The sequence below is a fragment of the Crocodylus porosus genome, unplaced genomic scaffold (assembly GCF_001723895.1).
Source record: "Crocodylus porosus isolate Cpor-Errol unplaced genomic scaffold, CroPor_comp1, whole genome shotgun sequence".
NCBI classification, from domain to species: Eukaryota; Metazoa; Chordata; order Crocodylia; family Crocodylidae; genus Crocodylus; species Crocodylus porosus.
The window spans coordinates 112979995-112999421 of NW_017728943.1; the positions used below are offsets into that span (position 1 = coordinate 112979995).

At 43.3% G+C, this 19427-nt stretch overlaps 1 protein-coding gene across 2 annotated transcripts in view; it reads right to left on the reverse strand.

The window, feature by feature from the left end:
• The window catches only part of SYTL3 (synaptotagmin like 3), a 60106-nt gene that overhangs the window by 11595 nt on the left and 29084 nt on the right, over positions 1 to 19427 (reverse strand). For both annotated transcript variants that reach the window (XM_019550018.1, XM_019550020.1), the window contains exons 6-11: positions 18181 to 18247; positions 15302 to 15374; positions 11318 to 11445; positions 5847 to 5990; positions 3049 to 3227; positions 692 to 794 (exon numbers count right to left, since the gene is read on the reverse strand). In XM_019550018.1, the coding sequence (XP_019405563.1) occupies positions 692 to 794; positions 3049 to 3227; positions 5847 to 5990; positions 11318 to 11445; positions 15302 to 15374; positions 18181 to 18247 (694 nt within the window). The remainder of the gene's footprint in view (positions 1 to 691; positions 795 to 3048; positions 3228 to 5846; positions 5991 to 11317; positions 11446 to 15301; positions 15375 to 18180; positions 18248 to 19427) is intronic.

Consider the following 19427-nt stretch of genomic DNA (forward strand, 5'->3'; position numbering starts at 1 on the left):
TCCACTGCTACCCCTGCATCTAATGACCTGGTGATCTGATCGGAAAAGGCCACCAGGCTTTTTGAATGCTTGTGCTTAGCCTAAATGAACAAGTCCAAACACTGATGTATAAGGCATTAACTGTGTCACAGAGGAAGAGAAAAGCGAAAAGTGACATCTATAATCTATTATTTCTTCAACCTCAATAGGTACTGAATGCAGAAGTAATGATTCACTCAGCAAATGGCCAGAGACACTCCCACTGACATTCAGAAAAGAGAGATATTAGATCATATGGATAAAGTACAAAGTACTAATTGTCCTCTGCAATATACGTAAATTAGGTTTATATTGATAAATAGATAAGACCACTTCCTTTCACCATTTTTCAGATAGCATTAGCTAGAAACTACATCAGAATTCAATCAACAGTGTTTTCCATGGACACAGGGCGATATTTCTACAATATTACAACTTACTAATAAAGCTGTCCAGAAATATACACTCTCCTTCCTTTGTTCTCAGGGTTACCATCATATTTGCTGATGGTGATTTTCACTCTGATCTCTTAAACAGGCTGTGACCTAATCCTGAAAGCCTCTTCACAACTCTTGCAATCTGAATGGGAGTTCTGACCCCAGGCAGTTTGCAGGATTGGAGACTTTGCTAAGCAAAGGAGAGCTCCCAGCCCACAAATGTTGACAAGTCACACCTTTAAAATTTCGTGGAATGCTGGATCCACTGTGCCCTTTCTGACAATGGTCTTCCTTTTGCTCCGAGGAGTTTTGTCAGGAAGCAAGTAGGTCTTCACATACCTGGAAGTGAGAAAGAAAGTAGGGTGGGGGGAAAGACCAAAATTAAGAAGAGTTCAACCTGAGAAGAAAAGGAAATTAAGCCAGCCTGCTTTTTTCATTTTATACTTAGTGCTGGTAAAGATTCAAATTAAGACTAAGGGAAGTCTGACATCCTGTCATCTATTTAGCTGATGAACAGACTAGAGCCATGCAAACTTCCCATATATCATCCAGTCGGAGTGTTTTGGTTTGGCTCTGATTTATACTAAACGAGCTACTGAGTTTTCATGCCCATTCAATCCTTAGCCTCTGCTGAAACTGCCAACAAGGAGGTCAGTTATTACCACCCTAGTAATGGTTTTGTGATGTGGACATCTGCTATGCACTGGAATGGGACCACCAACTGAACCAACTTTAGAAAGCCTGAAGTTGTCCAGTAAAAAAAAAATATTTTCATAATGGTAATATACCACTCCTGTATGATTAGGACATTCATTTTTTACTGTACTAATACAGTATAGTAATTCATTACTGTTTCCCATGCTGACTCATTTAGTAGCAAACAAGTAAGCCTTAAAGGGTAAGATTTTGAAGTGGGCAGCACTGTTCTAACTCAGATCCCATTGAAAGCAAAGCATTGATTGCAGTGGAAGATGAGCTGGGCCAACACTGAGAACTTAAAAAAAATCTAGGGTTACCATATTTCGAATTTCAAAAGAGAGGACCCCCCCTGTGGGGGGGTGAGGGGAAGAGGTACATGATGGGGGTGGGGCAGTGATATGCTGCCTGCTCCCCTGGCTTCACTTCCGGCCCAGAGCCACTTTCCCACCCCCCAGCCCAGCTGGCTGATGCTGCTCACTCCTGACCCACAGCTCCATGATCCCCACTGGTGCCTCTCACTCCCAACCTGCAGCCTCTTTCCCACCCCCCAGCCTTGCTAGTGCTCCTCACTCCCAAATCTGAGTTGGTCTAATAAAAGATATTGGATTTACTCTAAAGATGATTAATGGCATTCTAGATTCCCAAATGCTACCAGAACCATCTTTTAATATGACAGCATGTTGTATTCAATTCATTATAGAATAACTCTGTTTAATCAGCCTCTGAGCTGTAGATCAGTCATCTCTCTCAGCAGCAACGTAGACCTTGCATTCCTTTCCCATGCTTCTCAAGCCCCTTTGAACTGTAAAAACCACTACTGTACCTGTGTGTGTGTTTAAAAGCTTAAGATTCCTACTGTATAAACATGAAGTAATACATTTATCAAGGAAACCAACCCACGTACAGCTCAGATTTCTAGCAGGACTGAAAGCCTGTTATAAACTTCTCACCACCCAAGTTTTGTTGCCTGTGTCCTAACTGCAACCAGTGCTCATACTTTTTCTGCAAAAAGAGCACTCAGTCTAGCCAATATGGAGTGTTATGTTCATTACATAAATCTTTCCACACAACTCCCTAGGCTTCTTGTGATTTGCATACTGTCTACACAACTAGGAAACTTCAGGAGTATTCAGCACTTATTAAACAATCCCTAACCACATAATTTCATTACCTGGCATCCCAGCCAGGCTTTTTGGTTTTTTGTCAGACAACTCATTTTTAGTTCCCTTCTCTGCAAGAGATGTTGCAGCAAATTCTTCCTGGTAGGATCTGAGCTGAACTCTGGAATTTTAGAATGCCGATTCAGACTCATTCATGTAGTGCATGATAGCAAGGTCAAGCATTAAACATATGGCTGAATACTCCGACTAGCAATTTTCCATGAATGATTTCTTCCATGGAAAGGCTGAGAGAATCATTCATAAACAAATTAACAAACAGGCAAGACATCATCTAAACGTTGCAAGCCTGAAAAAAAAAGTATGCTTACATCTTTCATCTGTAGAAAATGGGTATTCTTTGTACGTCCAATAACATATTACTATAGTTTGAAGTTACCTGCCTTTATATATCAAAACATCTTGCAAAATCTGGAAGTATTCCCCATGTTAATGATAGGAAAGATGAAGCACAGAAGTGTTAAATAACTCACCAGTGTCACACAGTGAGTCACAAGATGACTAGAAACTGTAAGAGATCTCTCAACTTTCTGCTTCATGTTGTAACCACTTAGCATGAGTGTACACATTTTTTGCAGGCATTGTTGGCCAATACATACATTTGTCCTGTATACAAAATGGCAGCTGGATATTACTCTGTGACACTTTAAGCTCATACATGTTTATTTTTACTTGCCTTGGTTTTTTTCCTGTCTTTTGAAACCAAAAATACTTACGGGTTACACTTTTTTTTCTTCTCCTCTCCATAAGCCAGATTCTTGCAAGCATTGATGCAGACTTCTAAAGTGCAGGTTTTGAAGATATATTTGATGGCAAACTCTATTTCCCCAGTGATGTTAGCCTTGTCAAAATTGTCAGCCTCAGTGCAAGTGCTGTTAAGGCTAAATAAACTCCCCTGACAAAAGACAAAGATCAAGGAAATGCAAGCTTGCATCCAATGAGATGGTAATTCTACATTTCTTGGTGCTAAATTGATTGTTAAAGCTATTGCAAGTGAATCTGACCCAAGATAATATGTACATGAAACTATTCTTTCACTATCTTTGCTATATGTATACTAGACCTTAACATTTGATTTTCTATTTCTCTATATAAAATGAACCATTTGTATATATTCATCTGCATGAGCTAAGGGTAGTATCTTCTTCTACAAATGACTGACTATAACTATCCTGCACATACCCATTTCTATACCTGGAAACTGACAACAATAAAATATGCAAACATAAAAAAATATTTTTAAAGCGAGACAAGGCTTCTCTGTGATACCTTTTATTGGACCAGCTGTACAGATGGAAGAGCTGTTGGACAAGCTTTCAGGCATCATAAAAGTGCCCATGGTCAGAAACATGTTTGATAGGAACATTACTGGACCTTATTGACTCCCATTGATGGTAACAGCAAATATGAAACATGTCCCTAAACTATCCTTTGGTGTGCAACCAAAAGTAAGGGATTCTGCCACAGTGCACAACCCCAGTGAGAAGAGCTCCTGTCTCCCCCCGCCCCTTCAGGGCCCTGGAGGAAACACAGCAGAAGGTACTGCATCACTTATTAAATATTCTGTGGGCATCTCCAGTTGTCCACTGAGATCCATTCTAAATGACATCTGACATGGCTGGCAGGGTTTCGCTTCAGACACCTTCCCTGCCTTGCCACCACATTTGTCTGTCAATGAAAAGAGGAGGTGGATCCATAGTTTCACCTCTCCTCCCTGCTCCTTGGAGGAAGGAGGTTCTGACATGCAGCTCACCAGTGGAACAACTATGTCCAACACTTACACAAGGCATGAAACTAGGGTGAGGGAGCAACCTCTATGCTTCTTCACAGCCATATACACTCTGGGTGCAATCCAGCCCTTGTGATATCACGCAACGTTTTTAAAATCGAAACAGGCTTGGTCTCCGTTGACTTTTAATTATAGTCTTTAACACAATTACTCCCAGGTTTCTTTTTAAGTAATGGTTCCAGTCAGTGTCGCTAAGAAGTTGCTATCGCAGTAATTATCTCACACTAGCACCCTCACTGAATACTAAATCACTATTCTGTAAAACACACCCTCTGAAAAAACACCGTTCCACATAAAGCTTGGTTAACCAAGGAGTTTTTACTTTGCACGCCTTAGCAACTAGGAGTACAGGTTAATGTTTACAATAGATTACATGACATTTGCATGGAAGAATGATATTTAAATGTACACAGGTTTGCTATACAGTTCACACCAGTGACTTTGACTGAAGTCAAAGAAGTGACCTATGCAGTCTTATAAGCAAAACAGCGAACCATGTTTTTTTTTAAAGAAGGGTCAGTGTGAAAAGTGAAGTCCTGAGAGGAGCTACTTTGAAGCTGTGTACATAACATGTAAGCACATGGATGGAAGTCAGAGTGGAGTTTAATTTGGTTGTAGCTTTGTTAAAAGCTGCTCCCCACTCATTGTACTGGATTTTTTAAACAAGGGAATAAAAAATATAAAAAATAAAAAAATAAAAACAAAAAAAGACTTTCTTTTTTTCACTATCACTCATCATGGCAAAAAGGAAGATGAATAGATTTTGTCCCTGCTTTAATATATTTTAATGACAATTTTGCAAGTTGGTCTAAAGTTTCTTTCATGGTATTTTCTTCTTAATCAAAAGAGGTAGGTCTATGCTAACCAGTGCTGTTCCGGTTAGGTAGCACTGTGCAAGGAGGGCAGGGTTGTTTTCAGCACACTGTGTTAATAAGCACCAGATGCTTGGACAACAACAAGCACTGCAAGCAAAGGATGTATACTTACACATTGCAAAGGAAATATAACATGTTATTAAGCAATCAGCAGGAGGCTGGTTTGGGTTGGCATGGCTCCAAAGAACCATATTATTCCACTTCCTTCTTAACACCAAGTGTGAAATGCCTAGGTGCTACAGGCCAAATCCTGCCTCACTGCTCAGAGACCTGAGTGCCATATACAGTTTTCAGGGGTCTAAGTGGTTAAACATATTTTTGCTTTCTCGTTACTTAGCAGCCTGAATTCCACTAAGACCCCTACATTCCCCATGTGCCTCCATTTCTTGTCCTACATGTCTAAGCTTGTTCTACTATGCATGTTTGGAAACACTCCAATACAGCTATTGAGACATGGTAACTCCATTTATGCTTTACTGGAATCCAATTTCACCCAGGACACCCAAAACTATCAGTAACAGTATCCATGACTAACATCAGACGGGGAACCCACTGCCAGGGCAGTCAAACATACAACCTGCAGGCCAAACCCAGCCCAAGGAACCATTTTACCCAGCCTGCAGGGCTCAGAGGGCCAGAAATTTGGGAGCAGGGCAAGTGAAGTCAGGGTCTGCTGGCAAGTTCCCAGTGATGGAGCCACTGCCAGGTCTGGATGCAGCCTGGGAGGCTCCCTGCATTTCAGATTCAGTCCATAAGAAGCCCCATGGTCTGCATCCAGCCGGGGGGCAGTGGCAGGGGGGCGGTGCTGAGGCAAGTTTGACATCCCTCCCTGCTTTACGTCAATACTTACATGTTTTACACCACCACAGAAGATAACATCACTCAGGGGACTAGAAGGAAGGTCTTCTCCTGGCCTGCAACCCTTTTTGGTAAAGACTGCATTGTTGTCTTTTGCACCAATGATGAGCTGCTGCAGGCTGGGTGCATTTTGAATCTGTAAGAGATGTAGTAACAAACGTACATGCGTTTTTTTGTTTGGTTGGTTGTTTTTCCACAGTAGTAATTCCACAGCTGCTGTACTGGGTGCTTCTATCCCAGGTAGGAGGGGGAAAGAAGCACAAAAAATAAAACACCCAAAAAAGCTTCCCCACTTAACACGTTCCAGTTTGTGGGGGTGATCTGTGGGGAAAAGGTGCGTTGAGCATGAGAAGCGAGGTAGTACAATATATGAAATACATGCTCCTAAGGTCATTGAATAAAAACTGATAGTACTGGGAAAGAAGGAGGTCACTTTTAACAGATATTTGTATTAAAGAGAAAGAGAGTGGGTGGATTTCACACCTCAAGACTAGCAAATATATGACCTGCATGAGCTGCCAAAATCAGCTAATGTACTTTTGTCAGTTGTACCCATGCACCAGAAGGGAGAAGAACTAAGAACATAGACATCAGATAAGATGAAAAGGTACAATTATTTTGAAAACAGACTTCAACCTGAACAACAGCTTGAGGAACAGACAAACTACTATACTCTCATGAGCTGGATTAAATTTAATTCACACTGGTGGGTGTAGCAGCTGCCCTTCATTTCTGATAAATCCAAGAAACAGTTAAGGATAGTGCCAGAATATGCTTTGGGCACATAGCCCTGAGAAAAGCCCAGAAAGAGAGCCTTTTGTCCAAGTGCCGGCCATAAATGGGCATGGAAATGTGTTAAAAGAAACCAACACCGGTGGTCAGGAAAACAGGACTTCATGCATTCTTTGTAAATTAGCAGGGTTTCATTAAAGAATTACTCGATACTGACAACAGTTCTTCTCCTACCCGACACAATCTGCTTGACCATACACTTTAGCTAGTGCTTTGGAGCCACAAAAAAAAAAAAAAGAAGAGTAACTGTATTGTCTACTCTGCTAAATATAAAGCAAAAACCCTAAAGATGTTAGATGTCATGAGGTACAGTAAATACCAGTGCCATATCTTGTCATTTGATCTAACCTCCTGCATTAATTAGACCCCCTATTTAGCCTGTTCTTAATATCTGCGCCCGTGTGCACTAAGAGGGTGGTATTCAGTAATACCAACTCTAATGAAAAAAATCACAAGACTCCTGATTTCCATGTCAAATTAACTCTGACTCATGATCGCCTAATAGAGAGATCAAATCTCAGGAATTTTCTTCTGGTGCATGTAGAGAGTGCCAGACTGGTAAGTCTGTGAAGGGGAAGGGGCAGGAAGAGGGAGAAGGGGTGGGGGGGTGCAGATCGAGGCCTCTGTGGTGAGGGAGGGAGGGAAAGGGGCAGCGGCTAGGCTGAGCGGGGCCCCGGGGCCAAGGCAAGTCATGCAACAGAGCCATGGGCAGCTGTCTGTCTGTGTGCATGTGTCTGTGTGTTGGTGTGTCTGTCCCTCATGCCCAAGCCGCAGTCCCCCCAGCCCTGCTGTTGCCCCTCACTCCTGACCCACAGTACCCCATATTTTGCCCAGGTATGTGGGGACTCCCTCTCCCTCCCTCTCCCCAGGCTCCAAGCCCCACACACACACAGCCCCCACACCTTCACATATAACCCCCCCAAACACACACTTCAAAAACAGCATCTCATGATTTACATTCCAGATCTCTTGATTTTTAAGAGTTTGTCTCATGATTTTTGACACAGTGGGGTTGGCAATACTGGGTACCCGACTGCTGTTAACATATTGTGTAAGCCTCTTTGAGCCTTGTTTCTGGGTTTCTCCATCCATGTAATAAGAATAAAAACAATTCTCCTTTTCCTTGGGATGTTGCAGAGCTTGTTTAATGTTTTTAAAGTACTATGATATTCTGGCCCGAGAGGCAATAAAATGGCATGTTCTAAATCTTACCTCATGAAGTCAGATTTTGCATTGACCAGCTGTTACCATCAGAACATTTTCAGTCTTTTCTAAGTTAAATATGCTCTCCCCTCTCATCCCCCACCCCACTTTAACCCATATGGTCAAGCTTGCCAGATGGTAGTACAAACAGTGAAGTTCACTTGAGAGAGATGGATCTTACCCTTGGGACTAAAGCTCCAAAGGTGTAAGAAAGCAACCACCAGGGGCAACAGGATGCATGGGGGCAGTGGCAACTCCTGGCTGCTCCTGTCCTGCCAGCATGATTGTGCAACTATGGTAGCAACTGATATTTTTCTGTCCCTTAAGTCAGTGCCTGGGGCAGCTGCTGCAGTTGCCCTGCCCTAGTTATGCTACTGTGAAGTCCTGCTTTGAAAGACAAAGCTAAGATCAGCATCAGAGGATTCGATATTTATTGTTTCTCAGTTGTATTCAGGTTTTGCTCACGTCCCAAAAAAAAAAAAAAAAAACTTCCTCCCCTCAAACATCACTCCTGCAGCCTCAGATCTAAAAATTAAAGTGGGTTCTTTAAGATGTAGGCATCCTGACAAGCAAAAGATTTTTATTCTACCCCCAAATAATTTGAGCAACTTATTTTTAAGGAGGTTTTCAGGTGTAACTAAGGACAGAATTTGGCCCACCCACTGCTATGCTATCAGTAATTCCACTGTTGAGGCATGAACTAAAAAAGATATTACCTCACTCCATCTGCATTGTGCCCACTCTACAAATCTAACAGGAGTAGAAAACAGTAATGTATATATATATATTCAAAGCAAATAACTATATCTCAACAAGCACAAAAATCAGGCATGTTAAATTAAGAAAATGTCATTTTGACACTGTCAATCTTCAGAATAGAACTATAGTTTGAGATCACTTTAAGACTTCTGGAAGAAGGAATACAAAGAATGAGATCTGAATAACAGAAAGGTGGCAACCTTGTTTGCACTGATAAAAGGAAGATAGCAAATCATACAGGAACTAGCAGATAAGGTGTTTGATAAAAATGAATGAACCAACTACACAGCAAAGTGTGAGACATGATAGATATGTCCTCTAGAAAAAAAGATTTACAAAAATCAGAATGAAAGAAGATACAGGAAAAAAAATAAGAAGAGTAATAGCTAAAGAATACATTTAGGAATTGCTGCATGAGTAAAAAAAGCCAGAAGATGGGGAGAAAGGTGTGAGTTCAACTTTCCCCAGCACCAGAGAACATAGATAACAATGATACCTACATAAGGAAAAAAAAGAAAGATCAACCAAAACTCCAGTAAAACTTCACCCAAATCAGCACTAACTCCAGCAGACGTTCAGGGTTTACAGTCTGAGTGAGGGAAACAAGAGACTCTTGGTTTGCAAAAGCAAAGCCCTTACCACACAATCAAGAAACGTGTTACCCTTCTCTCTCTCTCAATATAAAGTGCTGGTGTACCTTAAATACTTGAACATTTTAGGGGCTTAAAGTCATTAAAAATTGCAGGCCTATAGTTTGAGATCTACCACTGATATGCTTGGCAAATTACAGAATCCTCATTCCCCCTTAAAACATAACAGGGTGTATGTTTAGTATGCAGTGGAAACACAACTATGGTATGCAGAAAATTAGCCCACTAATTCCACCCATGCTGCTTCTCAGTGCAATGAAACATGGCAATGCTCTTTCAGGGGAAGCATATGTATGTTCTAGTCTCATACAATGAAAAAAAAAACCCCTACCATACTGACAGGGTCAGTCTTTCTGCTTTGAATAATATTTGTAACACTGTTTCAATTAATCCAATTAAAAAAAAACAGAGCAATTTTGCTTCATTTACACAAGTATAAAAGGATTTGTCACACCAAGTCAAATCATCAGTCCACTGAGTCTTGCATTCTGACTCTGAACCCAACCAGTATTTGAAGTTTTAGAGGAACATGAAAGCAGCAAGGTGACCGTGCAAGGTTATACTGAAAGGAGGGAGGGAGGGAAGAGGAAATTTCCTTCCTGATTCCTATTGTGAGAATTGCCCTAAAGCTAGAGCACTTACATAAAAGCCTATCATAACAACTTAGTACATGAAATCTATTTGCTTAAGTAGCTGTGGCAACTCAATGAAGGACTCACCACCTGGAAATTTTCAATGTATAAAGTTCAACCATTTGGGAGTAAAGTGCATATAAGGCAACAGTTCACTGTTCTACAGCAGCTCCGTACTTCCATCCCCACACAATAAAAAGAGTGAACGTGTATTTTGTTCATCATTTCAAAGACACCGACAGAGACAAGGCAGTGTGGTACCTTATAAACCAATTTGTTTGGAAAGGCATGAGCTTTCATGGGCTACAGCCTACTTTATCAGATGGGAATAGGCCTTGTAAAATCTGACAAACTGGGGAATAAGTCTATGGAAAGCTAGGGCTTCTCTGAACAAGTTAGTTTACAATGTTTCACACTGCACTATCTTCTGCCAAACTTTAAACTAACATGGCTAACTACCCATCTCAAAGATACTAACAGTTAGTGACCAACAAGGGGAGAAGGGCAGAAAACTTTCTTTTACTTTCCTGTCCAAGAGTTCACACAAGAGCCAACAGCTCCCCTTGGCTGATTAGCAAATTACACAAGATGCCCCAACAGAACCAGCAGCTGTGCTCTGGTCCCCCTTTGTATCATTAGGACTAAATACAGGCAATCAAAAAGCCCAAGGGTGAATTAATCAATCTTCACAGGTTAGTCTAAACTGCATCAATTGAACCAACAAGTGACTGAACAGACATTCATTTTTGATTCCAGAAATGTAGCCACATGCCTGCAGGGACCCAGGCCAGAAGCCAGGAGCACTACAGCATACCTCCATGCTCACCTGGAGCAGACAGCTTGGGCCAAGGCTAACCCAACCACCTTTAAAAGGGGGGCAGGGTTGTGGGGGAGGTGCAAAGCATCCTGGGATGCCGGGGGACTGAAAGTTAACTTGAATCTGAAGAGAATCTGGAACAGACGTTCAATAAACTGACTTAACATAAATCAGTTAAGTCAGATACTACATCTACAAGTTTATCTTAAACCAGTTTCAGTCACTTTGAAAGTAGTTTATGTGCACAGAGCTTTCTTCGTGTTGCAGATTTGAACCAGCTTCCAATCACTTATACCAGTGTAATTTTAGTCCCTAGCCTAAAGACTGAAGCAGAGCCAGGAGCAGACTGAAAGCACAATCACAGCAACCTGATGGCTGGCACAGCATGGGGCAAAGTGATTGCACAGCACTCGCTACCAAGCCTAGTGAATTCCAGCCGAAAAGAAAAATTAAGTTACAAGCAGGAATGATTTTAGTGGCCATCTCAAAGTAACTTTAGCTTTAATAAAGCCAATACCACACCATGACAACCTTCCATCCCCTAATCACATTCCATTTAGAAAACAGCCCTTAAAATTGTAAGGGTCAAGTATATTATTGATTCACATACCCTGCTTGCAATGTTGATGGCTGTGTCAGACTGGCTCCTCCTTTCCCTCCTCCAATTCACATCCTGGCCATAATCTGTAGTTAGGAGACTCTTGTCAGCTGTCACATCATTATGGGACTTTGAGACTTCTTAAATGAAGACGAAAGAGAGAAATGTTACAGAGTGTCAGCATGGCTAGGAGATTTTGGAGGCAAATCGTATGCTTTTCAGATCTTTTAAACTATACATCTACTATTGCTCTCCTGAGAGGAAGAAATGGATAGGAAAATAAACACCTGTCCCATTTTCTGTAATTGCATTCAGCCAATTTAAATCCACCCTGCAGTTTCAACTGGAAAACATATTCTTCACTTCCTGTCTTCAGCTTCTGTATAGAGTTATTTCAGGCTACCAAATAAAGTTTCTCACAAAAGTGGCTGAAATTCAGAGGAGGATAAAACAATGATTCATGTGTATAGCTTACATATTGATTTCCAAAGCACTTTGGGTTCCTTTGAGATAAAAGATATTACATAAATGCAAGATCATTATAATAATTTACAGGAGTGCCATAGTGAAAGTTAGGAAGGTGGAGACTATCAAAACAGATCTAAAATATGGAAGAAGTCAGAAACATTGTATACTCAAGCTTCAAGCCAGGCATTTTAAGTCATAGGCATGACTTTAAAATATAAGCAGCCCCATTACCTCAAGTAGGATTACTCATGTGCTTATTGTTATACTTAACTACTTTGCTGAATCAGGACCTCATTACAAAGAAAAACTCTTTTCTCAAGAGATTTGGACAGTATTATAGTTAATGCAACAAGACATGGCAATGGATTGCATCTTTGTGGCCAAACATATCTGTCAGCACACTCAAAACTTTAAATGTAATGGTTTTCCACATCTTTCACCTCAGAATGCAAATCAGGGGCCCCATTGTTTTGGAGGAGTGAGCTCCTTTGTGCTTGTTAGAATTGGAAACTGGAAATCTCAGCAAAAGATACCCTCTGTGCTGCAAACAATAAGCAGATTCTTAGGAAGAATTAATAATGTTGCAGTACAAGCGGTGCATAAAATACCAATATCCATATATAATTCATAGTGGAGAATTATACCTTTTTTCTTATAGTGCAAGACATTGACTGCTGTTGAGGGAACCTCACTCAGAAGACCTGATTGTTTTGATACTCAGAAACAATGGGACTCCAGCATGTACAACTTTTAAAGCCACTGTGCTACTAGGAACAAAAAGCAAGTCAATCAGTCCTCATGTGTTTATTGTACTTAGTTTATACAATAAACATGTCAGGAAATACATTCAGTCTCAGTCCTAGGTGCAAGTGGATTTTTTAAGTGTGCATTTATAAAAGATCTGGAGTGACAGAGGGTCTAACCTGAAGGTTTAGTATCCGATTTGGACTTGAGGACATTACTCAATCCCTTCCTGCCAGGAAACAAACTTTCTCTGTCTCCTGCCCCCCATGTTTTTGCCCTGATTAAAACAAGAAGCAACACCCTACACTTTTTTATGGCTAAATAGATTTTGGTCCTAACTCAAATGGCCAAGGCTTGTATTTTGTCATTGAAAGTCCCAGATTCAGTCTTGCAATCTATCTACACTTAGAACTATGGAAAAGCATACTGAATTACAGAGGCAAAATAAGTTAGCCTGTGCAAATGAAGCAGCTGTTATTTTTCCGCCGTCCCTCTAGGTCAGCTGCTGCCCAGGTCACCTTAGTTATGCTACTGGTAAATTATTCCATATGCTGTTCAGTGCTGCTGTATCTAGACTGCTTCCAATATGTAAACTGGCTGGTTTAAAGCTCATTTGCATACTTCCATGCTATAGCACACCCTGTGGTGTAGACAGGCCCACCACTACCTTTGGTTATGCACATATGGATAAATCATTTCCTCCAGCAGGTGCAGGCTGTTTCTAGTATATTAAATAGGAGACATATGGCATTATACATATCAAAATTCGCCTTCTCAATCTACTGAAGAACTGGAGGTAGCATAAGTGAGTAAAAGTGAAAGGGGAATGAGGACAAGAAAGATTATGCAGACTAAAAGAAAAAGAAATGGTTTTATAAAGATACATTCACAGAGAGCTCAAAAGAAGGGGAAAGAGGAGAGGGAGTTTTAAAAATCTGATCAGAAAGAAAATAAAACCTTTAATGGGTGAAAATCAAACAAATACGTTTAGGCACGCTGAGAGCTTAGGCCTTTGAGTTCACAAACATGAGGTAGGAGCCTAAGTTCCCTGTAATTGGCTTTAAGGGTCACTGGATTAAAAAAATTAAAAAACACAATTGGTGTAGGGAGGAAGGACTGGAATCTAGGACTCCTTCCCCCCAAGGTGAGTGCCCTCATCACTAGGCTCCTGAGTCAGGCTACCTCTTACTTGTTTTCACTGTGGCCCCATGACTTACATTTCTTTGTGCACAATGGGTCCATGTCAATAGGAGCCATGGGGAGTATGCTCAGGCCAGCCAAGCCCTCAGCTTGGTGGTTAGCACACTTCCTTTGGAGACAGCAGATGTGGATTTGAACCCCTACAGGCTGAGGATGGCTTAAAACTTCTTGGGCAGCTGGTTAAAACACTAGGCTATTATACAAAACATCACCACTACCACCAAATTCCCTGCCACCTTCTCAATGAAGGTTACCATGAGAGTTGTACTGAATGCTTTCAGTGTACATTAAGTGAGAATCCAAAACAGCTTCACCCCTATTAAAAAGGTGTCACCTCTGTGCATATGTAGCACCTGAACATTAGGCCCCTGGCACGCATTACAACTGTGATGCAATTAATGTATTCCTCACACCATAAACTATAACAGGGCTATATATTCAGCCACTTTATGATGCCATAAACTGGCAAACCAGCCACAAAGATGTTTTCAATGGGGAGAACTGAAGGGCTCCCCTTGCCACAAACCTGGCAACCTTTTCTGCCTTGCCCTGTAAACCTCCACTTTAAAACAAGGGGCTGCAGGGAGACAGGATTTTTAAAAGCACAGTTAGGCTAAGGTATGGAGCTCCTGAATAGGGAGAGCCTCCCTGATCTTGGAGTCCTGGTGTCCCAGGAATACTAAACACCACATATGCAGCTGGGCTGTCATGTGGCTGGGCCAACAATCAACCAATTGTCAGTCCAAGTCTGGAATCTATTGGGGACTGGCAGTAGCCCTGGGCTGGGAGACAGCCTCTCCATGCCTGATCTGTGGGATCAGGTTGGGGCAGCTCTGCAGTGACATGTCTGGGATCAGAGGAATTTTCTGCCTTATCTCAAACATCACACATCCTTCCATGCATATTTAGCATGGCAGGAGGTGCAATGTTTGGGATGCGGCAGAAAATTCCTTAGATCCCAGCTGCACCATTGTTTTAACATCTGCCTGGGCCTCAGGTATCTACTAGTATATAGTTTTTCTGTAAAAAACTTTGGCCCCTAAGGGGTCTCTTGCATCTAACCAGGTTAGGAGGGGTTTCTATAAATTGCTTTCTTGGACTTCGGCACCTGATTTCTATCCAAGATCCATTTTAAGCATTTACACTCCTGTGTTAGTCTTGCTTTAGCTCCTCCCCTCTTTCAGTAAGGAGAGTAAGGTAATCTCGTACAGATTTACTCAGGGTAGGTGAGATAGATAACGCAACCAAAAAAAGGCATATTGCACACCCCATTAATGATTTCACTGCAGTACTTTCAGTTTCCCCACCTTTTCTTATCTAAACAACTGCTGCATTTATTTTATGTTTTTTAAAGTGACTTTAAAAAGTCTTTTTGTTACTTAAAAGGAAAGAAGAGATGTCTTGGCTGGCATCATCTGTTTTTCTGCTTGACAAAAGAATAAGTTGAAACACTGATGGAAGGCTAGCTGTGCTTTGTGACTGTTCTCAATGTCCGTCACTACACAGACCCCTTACTGCATGATTCAGAAACTGAAATGCTTGACCACTTTGCTTTAAAATGACAAAGCACTAAAGGGCACTTACTTCTAATGTGTGTAGCAAGAGAGAGAAACAAATTTTCCACAGACTTATTAAAAGTTTTAGCTTGATCAAGTTCCTGCAATAGGGAGAAAAAAACAGGTATAATAGGTGTTTTCAAAGTTTCCTATGTTATCTGCCTTTAGAAACTTCAAGTTAAACATGTGCGTAAGACTGAAAAAAGGATATCATATTTATCACCATGCAAAAAGTATATCAGATCTGTCAACAAGCATCTATGAACTCATATTTTGTCATGGATGTAAATAATTACCACCAAAGTGTAGAACTGAGGGTGGTTCCTCTGTTACTCTGTAGTAATTTCCAAAGCACTTTTTGCAAATATAAGCAAACAACATGCCTAACTGATTTTTTAAATATTTGTATTTAAGTTAAGGCAAAAAAGGCGTGTTTACACATCGCCATATGGTGATGCTGTTACTGTGCCATGCTTTAGTACTTCTTTTTGAAGGTACTAAAGAATAGTGCAGTATGGGAGGTTATTGAGCCATGCACACAGTGATTGGGTAAATTTTGCCACTGCGTCATCATAGCAGTGCACTATACCTGGGGAGCACACCACTACAGCAACGTAGCTAGCAATCATGTGTAGACACATGTGGTCACTGGATCGCCATAGTACACCACAGGGTGATGTGTAGATGCAACCAAAGAGTCTTGACACATCATTTCATATTTTCATAGTAGTTTGGGGGTCAGAAGGGACCTGAACAGATCATCTAGTCTGACCCCCCACCACTGGGAGGAGCACATGCTGGGATCACACGACCCCAGACAGGTGTTCGTCCAACCTCTTTTTGAATTTACCCAAGGTAGGAGTGAGGTAAACATTTTAAAAAAACATTTTAAAGCTGCTAAAATGTTTTTTATGTTTCTGGATTCAAGTGATCTTTACAAAGGTTGGAAGCAAAGCTAGTCATAATGTTTCATCAAAGTCTGGATAAGAATACACTGAAGTACTTTCTATGAATAGGGATGGCTTCCTGAATTGGGATCCAAAGACAAATCTAAAAGCCCATTCAAGTCAATGGTAATCTTTCAGTTGATTTCAATGGGCGCTGGATCAGGGCCTAACACCTGCTAGAACAGGGGTGGGCAAAATATGGCTCGTGGGCTGGATCCGGCCCACAAGGCCATTCTATCCGGCCCACAGGGCCCCTAAAAAATGTAGAAAATTAATATTTATCTGCCCTTGGTTCCTGTCAAAAATGAACCTCAAGTAAGTGGGAGGGTAGGGGGGAGCCTGGAGAAAAGTTGTCCTGGGAAAAGCTGAGCACAGGGTGGGAAAAGTGGCCCCTCACTTGCCCCGTGGCCGGCACCCCGCACTGCAGCCACTCACAGCCCACTTGAGGCTGCTCCAGACAGCCTCGCGGGCTGCAAGTGGCTGCAGCAGGGAGCGTCAGCCGTAGGTCTGGGGAGGGGCTGCCTACGCTCAGCTTTTCCCCGGGCTCCTTTCTCAGTGCAGAGGAAAGCAGCCCCTCCCTCACCCCATGCCTGGCGCCCCGCACTGCAGCTGCTCACAGCCCATGCGGGGCTGTCCTGAGCTGGCACAGGCAGCCCCAGGTGGGCTGCAAGTGGCTGCAGCGCAGGGCACGGGGCGCCAGGCACAGGGCAGGCGAGGGGCCACTTCCCCTCCCCCCGCACTCAGCACCACCTTGTAAGCTGGCCCCACTGCCAGCCTGGGCCCTGCACTGGCTCCAGCCTCACCTGTCGGGGCTGTGTGTGGCAACAGCAGCTGCAGCCCCCCCGCTTGCTGCGTGGGGCAGTGTTTGCCACTGTTGCTTCTGGGCTGCCCAGTGTGCCAGCTCTGGGTGGGCAGCAGCAGCAGCCAACACTGCCCGGAATAGCAAGTGGTGGGGCTGCAGCTGCTGCCGCCGATGGGCGAGCCTGGAGCCAGCGCGGAGCCCAGGCTGGCAGCAGAGCCGGATTACAAGCTGATGCTGAGCGCAGGGAAAAGCGGCCCCTCGCTTGCCCCATGGCCAGTGCCCCACGTTATAGCTACTTGCAGCCCATGTGGGGCTGCCTGTGCCTGCTCCAGACAGCCCCACATGGGCTGCAAGCACCTGCGGAGGGAGTGCCAACCACGGGGTGGGTGAGGGGCCGCTTTTCCCTGCACTCAGAACCAGCTTCTGTCCTGCCAGCAAGCAGGGGTCGGGGCTGTGCGCCGCCCCCGGCCTGTACTGCGGAGCTGGGGGGCACTGTGTGTGAGTGGGTGCAGGAGCCAGAGGGAGCACGGGGCCTGCATCGGTGTCCCAGGGCCAGTGCCGGCAGGGCCCAAAGCAGGGTAGCAGGAGCGCGGGGTCCCAGCCGGCAGGGGCTCTATGGAGCTGGGCCAGCTTCCCCCTCTCCCTGCTGGTGTAGCCTAGCCCAGCTCCACAGACCCCTGCCAGCCTGTGCCCCACTTTGGGCTCTACCAGTGCTGGCCCTGGGACATTGGTCCCAAGACATTGGGACATTGGTCCCAAGATGGTGACCAGGGGGCAGGGTAACCCACGCAGCCCTCAACAGCCTGTCAAAACTGGGTAAGCGCCCCTCTGCCTGAAATAATTGCCTGCCCCTGTGCCAGAAACTGTGATACAAATAACAACCATCAAAATCTGTCTGCTCTTCACTCATTTCTGCAGGAGATATAATGTGCACTAAGAAGTCGGTGACTAATGCAGTTAGTCCCTTGAGGCAAACTAACCTGCCTCACACTTCCAACCCCTCATAAAGGAAAGTGATAAAGGAAGAAAAGCATCATGAATATTACAGTTTAGCTATTTATTGCAATATAAAAGGTACTGCTATCTGGTACATTTCTGTGACTGGCCCTAAGAGACAACCTAAGAGACATCTTACATAGTGGCACATATATACATTACCGTTGTGTTTTTTCCCCCCATGGATTCAGTAAAAGGAGGTGGAGTAGGGGGAACCACAGATATTTTACTAGGAGAAGAAAACAAGAAAAAAGAGAAAAGAATTATATATATACCGCATGTATTTGCAATGCTACAATAACTACAGCTGTTCCCACATTTTTCTCTTTCCTGAAATCTCAGGCCTCTGTCTGAGAGGCGCAGCACAGAATTTGCAGCCTGGAAAAGTGGGCTGTAAGCTGTCATGAGCTGGTCCAGCTGGCATAAAGTTGTGAGGGCTTAAGTTACTGCAGCCTTCCCGGATTGCTATGTATACATACTTCAGCCTCACTGCTGGCACATGCTTCCTACCCCAAGCATGCCTCTTCCTGCCACCTGCACCGGACCTTCTGAAGGGGGCCACAGAAGACAGCCCTATGGCAGACTTCCAAAGGCCCTGTACAAGAGAAATTATCTCCTAGCTGGATGCAGGGCTCTTACTGAATATAAAAAAGAACAGGTAAGGCTCTCCTCCTTGTTCCTGCAATCCTAACACAATCCAAACCCTCAATGTACTTTCTCTATGATTGTCTTCTCTCCTTTCTAAGTCCTGAGTACTTACATGACTCTCATTACTGTCCAGTCATCTAAAAGTTTCCTGGTGGCAAACCTATATCCCACCAGAAGCACTTGGTTTGGCTTTGAATTGTATCTATTTTTATTTACTAATTTTAAAGGAACAGGGTGCCATTCACAAGACATACTGTAACAGGGAACCCTAACCCTGTTACTAAGAGACAGGGTGGTCCCTTTAAGTCTAGAACCTTCTAATCATGGCCAGCCAGTCAAGTAGGGGTTAAGGCTCAAGTCCTGCCAGCTGGTCAGGTGACAGGAAGAGGAAGGCCAAGCTCCTACAAGTGGCAAGTGAAGAAGGCCAGAGGGGTAGCATGGAGGTGGGCTCCAGTGATTACAGTGCCATAGCTGCAGTTTCTGTCGGAAGACTACACCATGCCTTGAGCCATCCTCATGATCATCTAAAGTAAGCAGGCATGTTACCTTTTTTGTTTAATGTTAACAGTGTTAATGTGGGTACAAACGACGTGGCCAGGGGCAACCCTGACCGCATTATGAAGGATTTCAAGGCTCTGGGAGACAAGCTGAAGGAGACGGGGGCGCAGGTGGTATTTTCCTCTCTTCTTCCGGTGAGTAGGTGGTGACGATGACACGAGGCCTGCATTGGCATGGTCAACCGGTGCTTATGCAGCTGGTGC